The sequence below is a fragment of the Macaca thibetana genome, chromosome 3 (assembly GCF_024542745.1).
Source record: "Macaca thibetana thibetana isolate TM-01 chromosome 3, ASM2454274v1, whole genome shotgun sequence".
NCBI classification, from domain to species: Eukaryota; Metazoa; Chordata; class Mammalia; order Primates; family Cercopithecidae; genus Macaca; species Macaca thibetana.
Window position 1 is genome coordinate 147,590,557 of NC_065580.1, and position 20,099 is coordinate 147,610,655.

General features: G+C 49.6%; 4 protein-coding genes across 9 annotated transcripts in view; 2 read left to right on the forward strand and 2 right to left on the reverse strand.

Annotated features, from left to right (window-relative positions):
* The window catches only part of NUDT1 (nudix hydrolase 1), a 1,171,653-nt gene that overhangs the window by 1,097,327 nt on the left and 54,227 nt on the right, over window positions 1–20,099 (forward strand). The gene's annotated exons all lie outside the window — the stretch shown is intronic.
* Window positions 1–20,099, reverse strand: part of MAD1L1 (mitotic arrest deficient 1 like 1) — a 423,851-nt gene that overhangs the window by 372,825 nt on the left and 30,927 nt on the right. The window lies entirely within an intron of this gene.
* CHST12 (carbohydrate sulfotransferase 12) overlaps window positions 1–20,099 on the forward strand; it is a 515,718-nt gene that overhangs the window by 198,696 nt on the left and 296,923 nt on the right. The gene's annotated exons all lie outside the window — the stretch shown is intronic.
* Window positions 15,103–16,053, reverse strand: LOC126950584 (leydig cell tumor 10 kDa protein homolog). Its single transcript, XM_050784305.1, has one exon. The coding sequence runs from the start codon at window positions 15,661–15,663 to the stop codon at window positions 15,373–15,375; it is 291 nt and encodes a 96-aa protein (XP_050640262.1). The 5' UTR covers window positions 15,664–16,053; the 3' UTR covers window positions 15,103–15,372.

The window sequence follows — 20,099 nt, forward strand, 5'->3', positions numbered from 1 at the left end:
TCACTGACGAGGGAACTGGTCATCAGGAGAACGTGAGGTAAAGCCAAAAGTCGGTAACGCCACACACCCACTGGAATAATTAAAGGATTTTTTAAAAATAAACAGCCACACCAAATATTGGTGAAAATATAAGGCAAATGGAATCTCATACATTCTAGGTAGGAGCATAAAATCACACCAGCACCTTGGAAGACAGTTTGACAATTTCTTATGAAGCTATACATGCACTTCTTAAACGGTCCAGCAGTTTGACTTCTGGGTGCTCCCGGCAGAGAATGAAAATGTAGGTGCACATGAGATGTGGCTGTGAATTAACTGCAGCGACGCTCATCACAGCCAGCTACGGGCAAACAACCCACATGTCCTCAGACAGGAAACGGAGAAACAAACAAGTAGATGGACACAAGTTAAAAATGAACCACTTGGCCGGGCGCGGTGGCTCACGCCTATAATTCCAGCACTTTGGGAGGCTGAGGCAGGCGGATCACCTGAGGTCAGAAGCTCGAGACCAGCCTGACCAACATGGTGAAACCCCATCTCTACTAAAAATACAAAAATTAGCCGGGCGTGGTGGTGCGCGCCTGTAATCCCAGCTACTCAGGAGGCTGAGACAGGAGAATCATTTGAACCCGGGGAGCAGAGGTTTCAGTGAGCCGAGATCACACCATACCACTCCAGCCTGGGCAACGAGTGAAACTCCATCTCAAAAAATAAATAAATAATAAAAACAAATTAAAACGTACCACTCATCTCCCCAAAACAGGGCTGAACCTCAAAAGCACTCTGTTGTCCAAAAGCAGGGCCAGGACGAGGGTGAAGCAAGAGAGATGCTGGCGTACAAACTTTCAGAAAGAGACGGCTCTGAGAATCTCACTCCTGGGGTGTGCCGCGCAGATGCCACACTCTCTCACCTCCCCCTAGTCCCAGCTCTGGGCAAAAGATGACAGCAATTTAAGAATAAACACAGTAGGATTCCATTTATTTACAATTCAAGAACACACAAAACTAATTTATGGTAATAGAAATCAGAACAGTGCTTGTCTCCCAGGGGTAGGAACTGACTGAAGGGACGAGAAGGAACTTCCAGAGGTCATGGAAACTTTCTGCAGCCTGACGGAGGCAGTGATTACACAGGTGGTACGTTTTCAATACTCACTCAATTATATACACAAGATCTGTCCATTTCACTGTATGTCATTATTATCTCCAAAAAATGTTAAAGGAATAGATAGTTTCTTTTTTTAAAAGACCACATTGAATGCCACTGGCAAAGCAAGGGAACTGCATCTGGCAACACAAAGGCATTTTCTAAGCCACGTGCATGTTTCTAGATTTTGGTTTTTTTTTCTTCTTCTTCTTCTTTTAATGCTTCTAGATTTCTAAACAGGTCTCATGAGAGAGAGACCATTTTAATCCTGGGAAGCTAGTGTGACTGGGGATTGACGCTGGAAAAGGCGAGAATGTGACAGTCAGGGTGAGGAGGAAAAAAAAATCAAAATAACAGGTGAGAATGTATCCTCTACCTCCATTTGTCAGCTAAGCCACCGGATTCACCCCCACCCCGAGCCTACCTGTTCAGGAGGCTCTTGGGCCAGGGTGGGCAGCATTTTCAGAGCCCTTGACCCCAGTCGGTCCATTAGGGAGGGGTGCCTGAGAGCCTGAAAGCTACCAGGGCAGCCAGATGTGCCTGAGGGCAGGAAGCACTGTGATCTGAAACATCTGTCACAGAAAGCACTGTGCTAGGAATACAGCAGCTGACTTTAAGTAAAGGGCAAAAATTAGAAACACTGACAACATCAATGAATGTTATCAGAAAAATGGGCAATCTTAAGCACTGTCAATAGAAGTATAATTTTGGAAAGTAATTTGGCAAAAATTATTAAAGTGTTAAATATCCATACCCTATATCTGACTATTCCCATCAATAAAAAGACTCTCAGATACGCTTACCAAAAAAATATGTTTAATGAAATGGTGTTCACTAAATCTCTGTGTGTCAACAGCAAAAAGAAAAAGAAACAAAACTGGCAACAACTGTAGTGTAAAGGAAATGGTTAAAATATGTACATTCTAGGATGGAATAACGGCTACTGAAGAGTAAGCACCAGGCATCTCAAGTAATTCAATTCAAGGGAAAGTAACATAACAATACAGGCTGTCTGATGCCATCTGTTACGCACATAAGATGTCCATGCACACAAAAATTATCTAGGAGGACTTACAGCAAACTGCTAATGTTAACCTGGGACACAGCAGAATTTGAAAAAGCAGAGAAATCCAAGAAAGTTTCACTTTAATTCTGCACTGTGTGAGCTTTCTTTGTAGTGAGCATGCATTTACATTACACCTGTACAGTATTTTTGAAGAGCATATCACAAAGCTGTAGGATCACATGTGAGTCCAACTTGTGAGACTCCTTCTGGCCTCGAGGGACTAAGTGCCAGGACAACAGTTCACTAAGTGTGGTCTGCAGACACTCTTCTAGGCAGTCTTGTAACATCAAAACTATTTTCTTTTTCCTTTTTTTTCCTGAGACGGAGGCTCGCTCTGTCCCCCAGGCTGGAGGGCAGTGGCGCAATCTCGGCTCACTGCAACCTCCATCCACCAGGTTCAAGTGATTCTCCTGCCTCAGCCTCCCCAGTAGCTGGGATTACAGGCATGCACCACCACACCCTGCAATTTTTGTATTTTCAGTAGAGACGAGGTTACACCATGTTGGCCAGGCCGGTATTGAACTCCTAACCTCAGGTGATCCGCCAACCTTGGCCTCCCAGAAGTGCTGGGATTACAGGCATGAGCCATTGCACCTGGCCATCAAAACTATCTTCATAATAATACTAAGTGGCTGGGCACGGTGACTCACACCTGCAATCCCAGCACTTTGGGAGGCCGAGGTGGGCGGATCACTTGAGGTCAGGAGTTTGAGACTAGCCTGACCAACATGGCAAAACCTCGTCTCTACCAAAAAATACAAAAATTAGCCAGGCATGGTGGTGCACGCCTGTGGTCCCAGCTACTGGGGAGGCCGAGGTGGGAGAATCACTTGAACCCAGAAGGCTGAGGTTGCAGTGAACTGAGATCATGCCACTGTACTCCAGCCTGGGTGACAGAGCAAGACTCTGCCTCCAAAAAAAAAAGTAACAATAATAATAAGCTATTATTTGCCTTTTTTCTTTTAACTGTGCTGACATTTGAACTGAAGATACAAAAGCAGTGATGGGTACAACATGTTAGTGAAACAAAACAGGGGCATCACATGGGGTCCTGCTATGCTGCCCAGGCTGGACTGCAATGGCTACTGACAGGCACAGTCACAGCTCCCTACGACCACAAACTCCTGGGCCCAAACCATCCTCAACTTTCCAAGCCGCTGGGACTACAGGAGTACTATGCCCAGTTAAAATATTCACTTTGTTAAATCTTAACCCCTCGATAAGATCTCAACAGTCTGCACGATGAAATACAAAGTACATGTAAAACATTTCTGGTGCATACTAAAGTGCGATGGCTGGTCTTCCGTGTTTGAGTTGTGAACTGAACTAGCCCTTTTTACATAAAATATTTTACTTAAAAAATAATTGACAAACAATAGTTACTCAGGCTTCAGCATCTGGTAGACATTTTCTCAGAAATGAATTAAATAAATGTTATCATTTGAAAGAATACAACCAAGAGTATATTGTTGACAATAATAAAACTCAAGCTGTCAAACACATATCTAAATTCTTAAAAATTTGTATCTGACACCACAAGCTTGACAGATTCCTAATAATAAAGACTTTTCAATAACTTGTGGTGATTAGCTCGTGATTTTTTTAATAAGGTATAATAAAAGACCTACATAATTCAGTATGTCGATATTTTCAAATAAGCGATGTATGATGTTACATAACCATGCATGGATAAAGATCCATTCAAAGTGCAAGACAGACCAATGAATTTTAGTACAACAATTTGAAAAGATTATTCCGTACCACAACTAACCTTTCAGAAACCACTACGTGTGGAAGACTTGCTGTTAAGATGTCAACACCACCAAAAGCCATCTAGACATTCAATGCAATCCCTATCAAGACCTAAGTAAATATTTTGCAGAAATAGGAAAATCTATCCTAAAATTCATATGGAATCTCGAGGGACCCCAAGGTCCCTTGCCAAAGCAATCTTGAAAAGTTAGAACAAAGTTGAAAGAGTCACACTTTAAGTCAAAACTTACTACAAAGCCACAGTAATCAAAACAGTGTGGTACTGATAGAATGACGGGTATATGGACCCATCAAATACAGTAGCGATCACAGAAATAAACCCTTTCGTATGTTCAAATGATTTTTGACAAAGGTGCCAAAACCATTCAATGAGGAATGGACAAGCTTTTCAACGCATGGTGTGGGAAAACTGGCCTCCACACGTGAAAGAGTAAAGTTGGGTCCTTAAACCATACACAAAAAAATCAACCCAAAACAAATCAAAGACCCAAATTTAACAACTAAAACTATAAAACTCTTAGAAAAACACCAGGGGAGAAGGTTTATGACATTGGATTTGGCACAGATTTCTTGGATATGACATCAAAGGCACAGACAACAACAAAAAAAGAACAGACAAATGAAACCTTAGTAAATTTTAAACTTTTGTATATCAAAGGACACTATCAACAGACTGAAAACACAACCTATAGAATGGGAGAAAATGTTTGGAAACCAGAACTGTAAAAGAATAGTATTCAAAACATACAAGAGAACTCCTAAAACAGCAACAAAAATAATGTGATTTAAGAACAGGCAAAGAACCTGCATAGCCATTTTTCCAGAGAAGACACACAACTGGCCAATGAGCACATGGAAGGGTGCTTCACACCACTATTCATTAAGGAAATGCACATCAAAGCCAGAACAAGACACCACCTCACACTCACTAGGATGGCCACCACCAAAATAAAATTAAAATTAAAATTAAATTAAAAAATTAAAAAGTCAGAATAGCAAGAGTTGGTGATGATGTGGAGAAACCAGAACTCCTGTGCACTGTTGATGACAATGTAAAATGGTACAACCACTGTGGAAAACAATGTGGTGGCTCCTAAAATAGCTGCAAATTGAACCATAGGATCCAGCAACTCCACTTCTGGGTATACACCCAAAAGAGTTGAAAGCAGGGTCTCTAAGAGATATCTGCACGCTCATGTTCATAGCAGCATTATTCACAGTAGCTACAATGTGGAAGCAATCTAAGTGTCCATCAACAGGTGACTGGATAAGAAACATGGATCATCTATCCACACAACAGAAAATTACTCAGCCTCAAAGAGAAAGGACACTTTGGCACATGGTACAGCATGGATGATCCTTGAGAACATTACATTAAGTGAAATAAGCCAGTCACAAAAGTACAAATATTTCATGATTCTCCTTCTATGAGGTCCCTACTCTAGTCAAAATCACAGAGGCAGAAAGCAGAATGGTGGGTGCCAGGGCCAACAGGGGAGCATAGGGAGCGAGCGTTTAACGGGTACAGAGTTTAGGTTTGGGAAGATAAAGTTCTGGAGGTGGATGGTGGTGACGGTTGCACAGCAATACAAATGTTCTTAAAGCTACTGAACTGTACGCTTAAAAACAGTTAACACAGTCAATTTTATTGTATGTGTATTTGATCCAATACGACAAATCAGGGAAAAGAAAAGCATCCTCCTTAACCTGATGAACTGTATCTCCCAAGACCCTAAAACAAACCTCATGCTTCATGAAAATCTGAACGCTTTCCCTCTGACACTGACAAGGCCAGGACAGCCACTCTCACCACACCCAGGTAAAACCGCACTGGAGGTCCCAGTGAGTGAGCTAAGGCAAGAAAAAATAAACGAAATAAAAAGTAAATGGGGGGGGGGGGACGAAAACAAACTGAAAGCTGAATCTAAAATTTATCTGAAAATAAAAAATACCTAAAATAGTCAAGACAATTCTTACCAGGAAAAAACTGGAGGGCTTACTATGTTCTTTCAAAGAGTATTAGGAAGTGACAGTAACTACGATCTTACTGTACTGGAGAAAGGACACACACATGATTCAATGAAAGAAGCCCTCGAGAAACAGGCCCATGAATGTATGGCCAACAGGCTTTCATCAGAGGTGCCAAGGAAATTCAAAGGGGAAACAGACACTCATATTGTGTGGCAGACAAACAACCCTCAACTGTGACCACACTGCACACAAAAATTAACTCAAAATTAACAGTAAAGTTAAAGCTAGAAAGTTTCTAGAAGCTTGGGTTAGGCAGACACAAAAAGCACAAACCATAAAGAAAATGAATTGATAGCTCAGACTTAGAAAAATTGAAAGCTTTTACCCTTCAAAAGACACTAAGAAAATGAAAAGGAAGCCACGTACTGGGAGAAAATATTCACCATACATCTGACGACAGACTCTGTCATGAATACACACAGAACTCTGCCAACTCAGGAAGATGACAGTCCAATTAAAACATGGGCAGAAGACTTTGAAAAGACACTTCACAAAAGAATATATATGGCCATCGAGTTAAGTACATGAGGAGATGTTCAACATCATTAGTCACCAGGGAAACAGGAACGAAGACCACAGGGAAATACTGCACAGGCCCACCAGGATGACTAAAGTGAAGGCGGCCAGCGAACGCGCTCGGGATGCGGGGCCAGCGGGATTCTCACACACGTGTGGCCAGGGGACAGAACTGGGCAGCCACTTTGGTTCCTCAGCTTTTCCTAAAGTTAAAACATACTCACCATATCACCCAGAGGCCCCACTCCTAGGTATTATCCCAAGAGACAGGAAAACATACATACAAAGACTTGAATACAAATGTTCACAGAAGTTTTATCTGTAAGAGCCAAAAACTGGATTAAAAATTATGGTATATCCAGTCGGGCATGGTGGCTCAGGCCTGTCATCCCAGCACTTTGGGAGGCTGACATGGGTGGATCACGAGGTCAGGAGATCAAGACCATCCTGGCTAACACGGTGAAACCCCGTCTCTACTAAAACTACAAAAAAAATTAGCCAAGCGTGGTAGCAGGTGCCTGTAGTCCCAGCTACTCGGGAGGCTAAGGCAGGAGAATGGCATGAACCTGGGAGGTGGAGCTGGCAGTGAGCTGAGATCGTGCCACTGCACTCCAGCTTGGGCAACAACAGAGCAAGACTCTGTCTCAAAAAAAGAAAAAAAAAAAAAATTATGGTATATCCATTCAATATAACAAGGACAACCTACTGATACAAGCAACAAACATGAATGAATGCTTTTCAGAAAACATTCTGCGAGTGAAACAGCCAGACACAAACGACTGCATGACGTGTGATTCCATTCCCATATAATTCCAGACAAAACAAAACCACAGTGACAGCCAGACTGGAGGCAAGTACGTTGGGAGCCTGTTACCTCCACCTGCCGCGAGGAAGTCATAGCAGGAAGCATGAGTACAGACCCAACAGCAAACAGCCCTCCTGGAACAGTAGGATTTCTCAAAGAACAAGAACGTGACCCTTTGGAAATTTCTTGTTTATTTCAAATAATGATCATTTAGAGTTTGTTTTTACTTTTTTAATAATACAAATGTATCTAAAACTAGGGTGGAGGCTCACACCTGTAATCGCAGCATTTTGGGAGGCCGAGGCAGGCGGATCACTTGAGCTCAGGAGTTCGAGACCATCGTGGCCAACATGGTGAAACCCTGTCTCTACTAAAAATACAAAAATTAGCTGGGCATGGTGGCAAGTGTCTGTAGACCCACCAGCTCCAGAGGCTCAGGTGGGAGAATGGCTTGAGCCCAGGAGGCAGAGACTGCAGTGAGCCATGATTGCACCACTGCACCCCAGCCTGGGCCACAAAGCAAGACTCTGTCTCAAAAAAATAAAAAATTAAGCCAGGCACGGTGTCTCACTCCTGTAATCCCAGCACTTTGGGAGGCCGAGGCAGGCAGATCATGAGGTCAGGAGTTCAAGACCAGCCTGGCCAACATGGTGAAACCCCATCTCTACTAAAAATACAAAAATTAGCCAGGCAAAGTGGCAGGCACCTGTAATCTCAGCTACTCAGGATGCTGAGGCAGAAGAACTGCTTGAACCCAGGAGACAGAGGTTGCAGTGAGCCAAGATTGCGCCACTGTACTCCAGCCTACATGACAGAGCGAGCCGCCGCCTCAATAAAAAAAAAAAAAGACATAAAATAAAAACTTAAAATTAAAAATTAAAATTAAATCAGGGTGGAGGTAGCATGTTAAATATAAATCCATGGGGGTTTTTGTTTTTTGTTTTTTGAGATGGAGTTTCGCCCTGGCTGCCCAGGCTGGAGTGCAATGGCATGATCTCGGCTCACTGTAATCTCCACCTTCTGGGTTCCAGCGATTCTCCTGCCTCAGCCTCCTGAGTCACAAGGATCACAGGCACGTGCCAACATGCCGAGATAATTTTTGTTATTTTTAGTAGAGACGGGGTTTCACCACGTTGGCCAGGCTGGTCTCGAACTCCTGACCTCAGGGGATCCACCCGCCTTGGCCTCCCGAAGTGCTGGGATTACAGGCATGAGCCACCACGCCCAGCCAAATCCGCGTTTTAAGCTGACAGGAGAGACACGTCAGCAGCTATGATCATGCATGTCCCTCTTCCATCTTCGGAAAGACAAGAGCTTTGAGTATTGAAAAACAATTCAGGAAAACCATCAGCCACCTAAGCCGGTAGAGCAGCGAAGATGAGAATGAAAACAGGACTGTGCTCAGGCTTCCTGAGAACTGATTCTCCACAGAATAAAGTTTTTAAAAAATTCTAAGGAAGGGCGGAGAGAAGGGTGGTGTTTCTCCCCACCTCCCTCGTGCTCCTAAACTAACGTCATGCCCCAAGGAAATGAGAGAAAAGGATGTCATTAATAAATTTATACCAAGTTTCTTTTCAATGGTGCTGAAAAGTATATGCAAATCCATCTGTAATTAGGTTTAAAATTCCATTTCATGGGATAATCAGACTTCAAAAAACTCAATTTTAGTTTTAATCAGATTTTAACAAGGATATTAAGTCCATTTCGTTTAGAAAAGGAAAAAACTGTGAATTTAACACAAAATGTATTCAAGCTTAGCCCTGGGAGATAATTAAATAAAATTAATTTGGCAAGGGTTGTCAGTAAATGGAAGTGCTCCAAACAGTGGTTCATGTTTTTGATGGAGACAAAAGCAACTCCTCACAGTACAAACAGACCCACAGCTCAGCACTCGTAGAGGAGGGTGGAGCCTCTTCCCAGGGGCAGGGAGGCTGGAAACCCTAACCCAAACCTCAGTCAGAAGAGGGGCTCACACGCCCCACAGAGAGCCCGAACTGAGGCTGACAGGTGCAGGCTCACAAGCCATCAGCCCAAGCCACGCCCCAGCGTACTCACCTGCCCAAGCAACGGGGGTGAGACGAGGGCCACCCAGCTCCAACAGCCACCATATCCTGGAGAGAAATCGTCCCCGCTCAGAGGACGGTCCTTGTCCTAGAACAGCGAGGCCCTCCCACTCTTGGTTCTCAAAGCGCTTCCCCACCTCCACACCCAGTACCATAGTGCTGTGCTCAGTTTCAGCGCAGGAACCATGTGTCCTGCTCTCCGCTGCATCTCCCAGCCAGTATACGGCACGGTACGTCATAAGCCCTCAACAAATATTTGTTGAATGGAACAGACATGATCACAATACGCGCTCCTGGGAACTCTCAGCTACCAGAAAAAAGGTGAGACAGAAATGAGCACTTCTCAACCCTGGGCGCAAATTTATAAGGGTTTTATCCTTCACAATTCTTAACCAAGGGGTAACACAGCCTCGGATAACTCCAGATTCCAGCCAGAGCAGGTGCTGAGCTGCAATCCAGGAAACGCCAATTTCATCCTAGGTTCTCTTCTACAACCACCCTCAAGCAAGGTCCCACCCTGTCGCCCAACTGGCCCAAATCTGGAAAGGAAGAAATCACCATGATGCTGTGTGGGCAGCAAAAGGCTCTGCACGGAAAAGAAAAGCCGCAGAGAACAGGCAGCAAGGCTCTGCATGGATTCGTTTTGGGTTTTTTGTTGTTTTTTTTTTCTTTTTGAGACAGGTTCTTGCTCTATCACCCAGGCTGGAGTGCAGTGGCATGATCTCGGCTCACTGCAGCCTTGGCCTTCTGGGCTCAAGTGATCCTCCTGATTTGGTCTCTCAAGTTGTTGGGAGCGTGGGTGCATGCCACCATGCCTGACTAATTTTTTGTAATTTTTTGTAGAGATGAGATCTCACTATGTTGCCCAGGCTGGTCCTGAACTCCTGAGGTCAAGAATCCGCCTACCTCAGCCTCCCAAAGTGCTGGGATTACAGGTGTGAGCCACTATACCCAGCCTCTGCATGGTTAAACCAAAATTAAATGGCAGCCCTGTAACCTCTTGTAGGAGTTAGCAGGTATGGCCAAACCTACTCCCACCCCAGCTGTCTTAAAAATAAAGTTTTACTGGAACACAGCCATATCCACTCATTGACACACTGTCGACAGCAGCTTTTATGTTAAAATCAACAACAGTCCCGGTTCATCCCGGGTCATCGCAGTCTCAGCATGAAAGGCCCACGTCCCACGCGAAAATCCTCAGTCCCAGGCAAACCGTGAGGGCAAGTCACCCTATTCTGGGCTACAAAGGCAGAGCCAAGTAATTGTAACAGAGGCCTTATGGACCCCAAAGCTACCAAGTAAATATTTACTATTAATACCTGGCCCTTTAGGGAAAAAGCTTACCAGACTCTGCCCTAAATCCATCCCAACCTATCACAGGTGCCCACTGTTTAGTTACAAAAACTCAAAGAAAACCTAGAGTACTAAATAATGAAACAAGAGAAAGTACATTTTCTATTATTAAAAGTCTGGGCTGGGTGCAGTGGCTCACACCAATAATTCCAGCACTTTGGGAGGCCGAGGAAGGCAGATCACCTGAGATTAGGAGCTCAAGACCATCCTGGCCAACATGCCGAAACCCCATCTCTACTAAAAAAATATATAATAATACAAAAATTAGCCAGGTGTGGTGGTGGGCGCCTGTAGTCCTAGCTACTCGGGAGGCTGAGGCAGGAGAATCGCTTGAACCTGGGAGGCAGAGGTTGCAGCAAGCTGAGGTTGCAGCAAGCAGAGATCGCACCACTGCACTCCAGCCTGGGCCACACAGCAAGACTCTGTCTCAAAAAAAGAAAAAAAAAGTGTTTCAATCTAAAGCTCAAACTTAGAAAACTTACAGATAACTTAGCAGTGACCCCTACTGGGTTATCTACAACACTCCAGCTAAGCTCTAGTAAACAATAAAAACACAGAAGCTAAAAGAAATGCTTGTAATGCTACCAATGACACTCTTTTCAACTCAGTCTACGAAAAACATGTACTTTTCTCATCCGAGTCAATAAAAAGTGAACTGTGATTTAAAGGAACCTAGTTGATACCTGCATTTTGTAACTGCAATCCTAATAAAAGGCAAAATACTCCTGAGACCTAACTGCAGTAAACGCTAGCAATACAGAAAAAGTAAAAACTAGAAAGAGCAAATGGGAATACCAAGAATTGTGTGTCAAAATGTCTTCCACACAGACTCGTAAATAATTCCTATCAGCTCAAAAGCAGACAAACAATAGTGCTCCGAAAAATCACACGGGGTGGAAGCCTGCCCCTCCCTTGCTGTGGGAGGACTGTTTGGTTCCATGAAACTGAAGAGTAGTTTGCACCTTATAAAAAATTAATTGCTAATCTTCTAACTCAGCCGCCTCCGCGAACGAGATAGTATTGTGTTGCAGCCTCAGAAGTTAAATGCTTCCTCTCCCAAGTAATTACTGCTCTTACTCTACCTTGCAGAGAGCCTCCTCCCACTGAAAACCAAATCCCAGAACCTGCCAGGAGGTGCTTGGCTCCCAGCAAAGGCAGGCAGGTCAGCCGTCCTGCAGGCTGGTAAGCCCTTCTTGCCAGAGTTCGGCTGGGAGCCATCAGGTCTGAAAGAGAAGCTGTCAGCTGATGGGCTTCATGCCCGCACATGTGCTGAGTTCTGCTCAGGCTAAATGGATGGCAGCTCCCAACAGAATCCTTTCAGTGCCAGCATCGGGCTGATCAGCTCACAAAAATGCAGGATCCAGCTGCATGGCACCATGTGGCCAGCCAGATGGATGGAGGTTATTGAGGGCACAGCCCACCATGCTCCAGGATCAGCCAAGCATTCCAGCAACAGGGCCACAAATTCACTGGATGCCCTTGGGCCAGTCAGCTCCTCCCAGAACCCAGCTTAGTCCACAGGATTGTGAGGAAGAACAAATGAGACACTTATTATCAACGGGCTTTGTCAACTACACAGCAGCTCTCTAGAGCCAACCACCACCGTCACCAGTGCCATCCTGCCAGCAAAGTGAAGACCCTCTTGAGAACAGGGTCTGTCTTTAAACAAATAAACTCTAGAGGCTCTTGTAAGCCACCTGTTTCCAAACCAGGAAAAACGTCTGGCCTTCATTCCCACCAGCGTCATTCATATCCAACAAGGCTGTCTCCAACTAAGATACTCCTGCAAACTGCTCCTGGGCATCTTCCAACTGACGCACCTGAGGAGGCCCCCCTGCTGTTTTCATTGTTTAAAGCTGTCTGTGTGTGCACTACGTGGGCAGGCTGTGCTGTGTTCGTCACGGCATCGCCAGAGCCAGCCTAAAGCCTGGCAAACAGCAGGTCTCCAAATAAATGTTCAAATGAACAAACAAAACGAGCGTCTCCAAAACCACAGTGCCACCCACGGACACTGTGGTCACAAAGGAACTCCAAAACCACACTGCTACCCACAGACACAGTGGTCACAGAGGAACTCCAAAACCACAGTGCTACCCACAGACACTGTGGTCACAAAGGAACTCCAAAACCACAGTGCTACCCATGGACACCGTGGTCACGGAGGAACTCCAAAACCACAGTGCCACCCACGGACACCGTGGTCACGGAGGAACTCCAAAACCGCACTGCCACCCACGGATGCCGTGGTCACAAAGGAACTCCAAAACCACAGTGCTACCCATGGACACCATGGTCACGGAGGAACTCCAAAACCACAGTGCCACCCACGGACACCGTGGTCACGGAGGAACTCCAAAACCACAGTGCTACCCATGGACACCGTGGTCACAGAGGAACTCCAAAACCGCACTGCCACCCACGGATGCCGTGGTCACAAAGGAACTCCAAAACCACAGTGCTACCCACGGACACCGTGGTCACAAAGGAACAGGCATTCACCTGAAGGGGAAACAGAAAAACAGGGGAAGGGTCTGACCTTCAACACAAACCATCTTCAGAAGTCAGAAGACCTCCGGCCAGGGCTCCCTGCTCACGGGAACAGCGCAGCTCAACTCTAACTCACTGCAATGCGACTGACTCCACTGCTCCTGCCCCATGAGGCTCTCAGCTGACAAAAGGAACCACCACCCACCCTCCCCGACTTTGGGACCGCTGAAACCTGCAGCGGTTCAGACAGCCCCAGGGACTTCCACCAGCAGGGTCCTGCCAAGGCGCCAGGTCCTCATCCTGTGAATTCAGCAAGGAAAGAGACCCCTTCACAATGGCAGATGTATTCCTCCCTGATGAAGACCTTCTGCAGCTCCTGTGACCTGCAGGATGGGTCTAAACTACCCTCAGGACAGATCCCTGCCAGCCTGTCCAGCTTCTGCCACACCCTAGAAGAACCGTGGTTACAACCAGCTGGAGCCACACAACACTGCCCGAACACGCAGCCTCTGGCCAACCCACGTGCTGCCAGCACCCGCCCTGCCTGGAACATGCTGCCAGTCTCTCAACTGTCATCTCTTCAGGAGCCACGCTTGACCCACCAGACTTATGCCCAGCTAGATCTGAGAGGACTGGAAAACAGCCCCTGACTTACAGCTGTATCCCCAGTACCCAGCACCAGGCCTGCACACCTAAGTGCTCAAGAAGTGCTCACCAGTGAAGAAAAGGAAGAAACCCCACTGCTCTGGGGGCTTCTAGCCTCTCCTGACTCCTCCTCTCATCTCCAGCCCCGACCCACGCATCACGCCGCTGATGCCTGGTACACACGACGTGCACTGCACGGTCACCTTCTTCCTGCACACGGGGGCCCAAGCTTGGACACAGGCACAACGAGGACTGGTGGGCTGCAGAGCTCTCTGACCTGGTGGGGCACTGGCCCTCAGGCTCAAAGCTACCCACAAAAGCCAAAATCCCTCCAGACTCGGGCCAGCTATCTGCTCCTCCTGCTCTGCCACTCCCCTAGGCCGGCTCATCCCAGCCCCTCACTGGGCAGGCCAGCCCTAGGGCTCCTCTAGGAGCCACATTAGCCTGACACGGGCTGCTGTCTGACACCTCCTTCTGGCTACATCACTGACACTTCAAACACACATTCCCAAACAGAGTTCACAACCCCTCCCTGCCTGAGAACCAAGACCGGTCCCAGCCCCCAGGTCCCAGCCCCGGGGTCCCAGGCCCCAGCCTGTGACGGACCCCATCTCCCCACACCCACAGGGCCCATCAGCCCCTGCTCTAGGAGCCAGCCTGGGAACAGGCCCAGGATGGGGCAGCCACACCCAGCTCTGCCCCACGAGCGCGCCTGCCCATCCCGAGGTCCACCATGAGTTTGGGTTTTGTTTTGTTTTTTGGGGGGTGGGGGGGCAGTTATCTTTATATATATATATATATATATATATATATATCTTTTTTTTTTTTTTTTTTTGTTTGAGACGGAGTCTGGCTCTGTCGCCCGGGCTGGAGTGCAGTGGCCGGATCTCAGCTCACTGCAACCTCCGCCCCCCGGGTTTACGCCATTCTCCTGCCTCAGCCTCCCGAGTAGCTGGGACTACAGGTGCCCGCCGCCTCGCCCGGCTAGTTTTTTTGTATTTTTTTAGTAGAGACGGGGTTTCACCGTGTTCGCCAGGATGGTCTCGATCTCCTGACCTCGTGATCCGCCCGTCTCAGCCTCCCAAAGTGCTGGGATTACAGGCTTGAGCCACCGCACCCGGCCATCTTTATATATATGTGTGTGTGTGTGTGTGTGTGTATGTGTGTGTGTGTGTGTATATATATATATATATTTTTTTTTTTTTGGGGGGGGGGACAAAGCCAGGTTTATTGTTCTGGGTTAAACCTGTGGAGGCAGGACCTGGGAAGGGGCATGGGGACAGATGAAGTTGGTGACTGTATCTTCCTGGTCACTGCTGGGTTCTCAGCACCCTTGGCCCCCACTCAAGTTCTAGATGAAGCCCAGTGCTGGGGAACGGGTCCTCTTCCTGACAGTGCAGCCTGTGGGATCACTTGTAAGATCCCATATGGAGGTAGGGGATGGGGTGTTGGCCTGCACTGGGGCCAGCGTCCTCAGGAAGGTGTCTCAGAGGAGGTGGCGGCAGCCGCCCCATTCTTCAGCAGTGCCACGGGCCTTCAGCAGTGCCAGCTTCTCGGGCAGGCTGCTGCTGGCTTTCATCACTACTTCATGTTCGATCTTCTTCTGGATCCCGACTTCTAGGTTCTTCTTGAGCTTTTGCTGCTGCACACCACGCGCCTTCTTGGGAGCGATAACACGACGGCCTTTTCTCGGGCCCCGATTCTTTTCAGAGGCCGCCGCTGCCGTCTTGCTCTTTGCGGGCTTGTGCGCCTGGAACTTGTGCTGCCCCTGCGCCATGATCCCATCTTTATATTTTTATTTTTTAAAATAGAGGTGGGGTCTCACAGTGTTGCCCAGGCTGGCCTTGGACTCTCAGGCTCAAGCGATCCTCCCACCTCAGGCTCCCAAAGTGCTGGGATTACAGGTATGAGCCATGGCACCCAGCCCAGCGTGGATCTGTGCCAGGAAGAGCTAGCCGGAGCTGACCAGCCCCACGGAAGCTTCCAGGCCGGCCGCCTGCTCTCATCTCCCAAGAGCCCGCCTTGGCTTCTGCCAGCCATTCACACTCTCCACAGGTTGCAGCCAGGTACACACCCCCCTTCAATCAACAAAAGCACTGCCTGAGCACCTGGCCTGCTCTAAGCCCAGGGCTGAGACAAAGGGGAGCCAGCCACACACAGCAGCAGGAGCACTGGCATCGCTGGAGCAAGGAGCCCACACGGCCGTCCATCCGGGAGAGCAACAGCGCTCTGCGGCAGGAGGCTTTCAACAGAGGCTAGTGCTTCCTGGGGGTCAAGAGCGCGGAACACACTTCAGGCCCCCTCTCCAGGCTGCAGGTCCACGGGCGTCCATGAGACAGACACTGCCTGGTGGGTCCCACTCAGTTCTCCTGCCAGTGAGTGACTCTACCAGGGAGGCCCAGAGCCACATGCTCCTGGTGGCCCCTACTCCTGCAGGGGTTAAAGCAGGTGCCCACGTACAGTCCACAGGCACGGGCCATCAGGCTGGGCAAGGATGGGCGAGGAACCAGGCCCCTGCCCTTTGGGCTCATGAGCTCCGAGCTACTGAACAGGGTTCCAAAGCTCCAGGACACACAGGCCACAGGAAGCCGGCGACCAGTCCGCAGAGAGACACGCTGTGGGGCCCGACAGGCTGAGGGCAGGCAGCGGGTCCCCCCGTCACAGTCCTCCCAGCCTTGCCAGAGTGCACTGGGGCCTGTGTGATGCCAGCCTGAGAAAGACGCACAAGCCCAATTGCACCTGCAGGGAGATGCCTCACAGCAGACCTCTGCCAAAACAGCCTTTCCAAAGCAAGAAGACTGAGCCCCGGAAATTCCACCTGCAGGGAGATGCCTCACAGCAGACCTCTGCCAAAATGGCCTTTCCAAAGCAAGGAAACTGAGCCCCGGAAAGGCCACAAGGATCAGAAATGGTCTCACTGCATCTTCCAGGTACATTCTCTAGGCCTCTGGTTTTGGCCGTTTTAAACAACGGCATAAGGACTAAGGAATGGAATACCTAACTGCTTTCCAAGAAAGGAGTGTGCTACTTCTGGGTCACAGATTCCACACGTTCACCTCTCTAGCCCTCACACCTCACTTGTCACAGCCAAGACTCCTAGGAGGTCCCCTGCCTGCTGTCATGAAGGATGTCTGCAGCCCGGTGCGCCACCCCCACATGCCCTGCACGTGGCAAATCACTCAATAAGGACTGCAGTGAACACTTTAAATCATCGATGGTTTTCTTAATCATCTTAGAATCACTCTGCTACACGGATGCCCCTGGAGTTTCGATTCCTGAATCAGCAGTCTTCCACGCCGCGTCCTCGCCCCCGCAGTGCCCCGCCTGGGCAAGGGCAGAAGTGCCTCCCAGACGGCAGCAACCAGACGAGGGCCAGGCCAGGCAGACACACCGGGCAGCCACTGAACTGCTGGGCCAAGACCGCCAGCCTCCCAAACCCGGAGTCCTGGTCCTAGGAGACGGCTTTCTCAGCTGCAGCCCAGGCTCTGCGGTAAGGCCACAACCCAACCCACCACCCACCCAAGTGCTTCCCAACACCACGCTGACCGGCAGGGCCCACGTGCCGTACTGTCCAGGTCAGCTGGACCAGTCCCCAGCTTAGGGCAGACAGTGGAGCTTGAATAAAAGGGACAGGAGAGCCCCCTGCAGTCACTGGGGACAAATCCCCCAGAGTTCCAGGAAGCCACACTCATAAAGGCCCAAGGGCAGGGGACAGGTAACTGCCCAACACTCTCCATGAGGCCAAGGATCTCAGAGTTCTTCCCACGCATGCCCATCATCCTCCACCCACTCCCAGGGCGCACCCTCGACAGGTGGAGGGTGAAGAGCGGAAGCAAGGCCTGCCGGCCAGGTGTGCACCACCCTACACTAACATAGCATGCAGGGCGCCCACCCAACCACTCCACACCTGCCCCAGGCCACCTGCCACCCTGGAATGTGGGGTGGACACCTGCGTTCACCTGGAACCTCTTTCCCACCTCATCTACGTCCTTCTCAGGACTCCCCACCAGACGAAAGTCTCATGGCAACAGCCTGATCTTGTTCTCCACTGGGTCCCCTACACCGGGCACCAGGCGTGCACACAGGGGGTCTAAGGAAGGCTTGCTGGCCTGGCTCGGACCCCTGCCCCTCAGCACCCGGCCATGTAACAGAGTCCCAGGGTCCACACACAGCTGCCAGCAAAGGTCTCTGCATGCTGCCCAGATGAGACACGCACACAGTACTTCTGACCATGGGAGGTCAGAGCTCTGCACCTGGGTAACAGTGGAAACATCATTAAACAAAAGCCAGGAAAGTCAGATCACTGAGTCCACATCAGCCACCCCACAGGCTGGTGCTGACTGGCTCGTGATGAAGTGATCATCTCACAGCACTTCTGTTAACACAAGCCCGCTGTCCCCAACACGGCTCTGCACAAACGCCACTACCGCGAGGACCACCTGCTTCATGCACATGGCCCCCCGCAGCCACTGAGCATGAAAAGGCCGGTCCACTCCTCAGCCCAGCCTCCCCTCCTGCCTGTCCAGCAAAATCAGGGCACCTGTTTCCAGGAGGCCACACCAGTGAGAAGCGTCCAGGGGCTGGAAGGAGCGGGATACGGATGCCGCCTGACCACAGGTTCCAGGAATTCAACAGCTCAGGATCTCCTGCTCCTCCCAAGAACCCAGGCCATGCAGGGTGGGTGAAGGGTGGGAAGGTGAGTGGTCCAGGCAAGACCAGCAGCTCCTGACACAAATGACAGCTACAGCTGGCCGCAGGGAGTGACCGCAGGTGATCCTGTAGAGGTCACACCTCACAGCCCCAAAGCTGACGTTGAAGAGTGTCTGGTAGGAGCTGTGGAGCTGTCCGTAGCCTGCCTGAGACCCTAGCCCTCCAAAGGCCATGGCACTGTTGGGAAGTCCTCGGAGAGAAGGGCAGGCAGTGGTGGGCTGCCCACGGGAGGCCTTCAGCTTCTCCGCCTCTGGCCCTTGGCTGGCGCTGGCTTCAAGTCGCCTGTCAAAATCCCCCTCCTACCAGCCCTGTCACAAAGCTGCCCAGACCCTTCCTCCATTCCAGGCCAGGGCACCCCCTACTCTACCTGTAAAAGTAGGGACCTGGACACCTTGGGAGCCCTTAGCCCACAAGGAGGGGCCGGCACATAACAGGACCCCAGTAAGCACCCATGAGTAAAAACCAGCCTAGAAACCACCGGGGATGCCACTGCCTCCTCTAAAATAAATCCTGGAATCTACAGTAGCCAGACTTGTCTAAAGCCTGTCACTATCTAGCCTTAGACTTTTAAAATCAATTTAAAAAGAGGCCTAGAAGTAAAAGAGCCGTATCTACAAAGCTTGGAGAAAAGCCCCAAAAAGTGCTCCGAGACCAGGTGAGACCCAGAGCGTTCCCACCCAGACACGCCGAGGGGCACTCAGCTGTCTGTGCAGCCAGGCACATGCCGGCGTGGAGCCCGGCGTGGAGCCCCGCGGTCTCTTCGGGGAAGCACTTCTCTCGCCTCTCCCTACGGGGTTCCAACACCCACAGCACCGCCCCCAGACTCTGACAGTCTCCAGCCGGCCCCACCCAACCTGGAATGAAGTCCAACAGGGCAGCGTGAGCCTGTCGGCGCTGCTGGGAACACCCATCTGAAGCTTTACAAAGTGGCGGAGAGGCACACAGGCTGCACCCCAGCCAGGGCCGTCTCCAAAGTAAGGCAGCTGTCAGGAAGCTCTCTGCTGGCCTTGCTTTGGGGGTCTCGCTGGGATAGTGCAGTTCGAGTAACCCCAGGGGGTCCTGTCACAGCAGCCAAGAGCGCTGGAGGCTCAGCCCATACATCACCACCAACTGCAAGGCACAGAGACGCCCTCGCTCAATCCTCCACTCTTCAAAGGCTCAGCACGCGCCTACTGCACGCCCGGCACAGGGGCGCTAAAGGGACACCCCGGCTCTTAACTCACAAAGCTCAGGATTAAGAGGAGGAGTTGACGGAAAACCAACACAACCCCAAGGCAGAAAGCGGCCAGGACTCAGCCACAGGAGGAGCTGGGGCTGAGAGGAGGAGAGATGGCAGGCACCGTGCTCAGATGCAGCTGGGAACCCGGCCCATGTCCCGCCTCGGCCTGCAGCTCCGGACGAGGATGGAGCTGGGAACCTGGCCCATGCCCCGCCCTGGCCTGCACCTCTGGAGGGAAGCACGCTCGCCACTCTCCAGCTCCAGGGGCCTGGGACCTGCACACC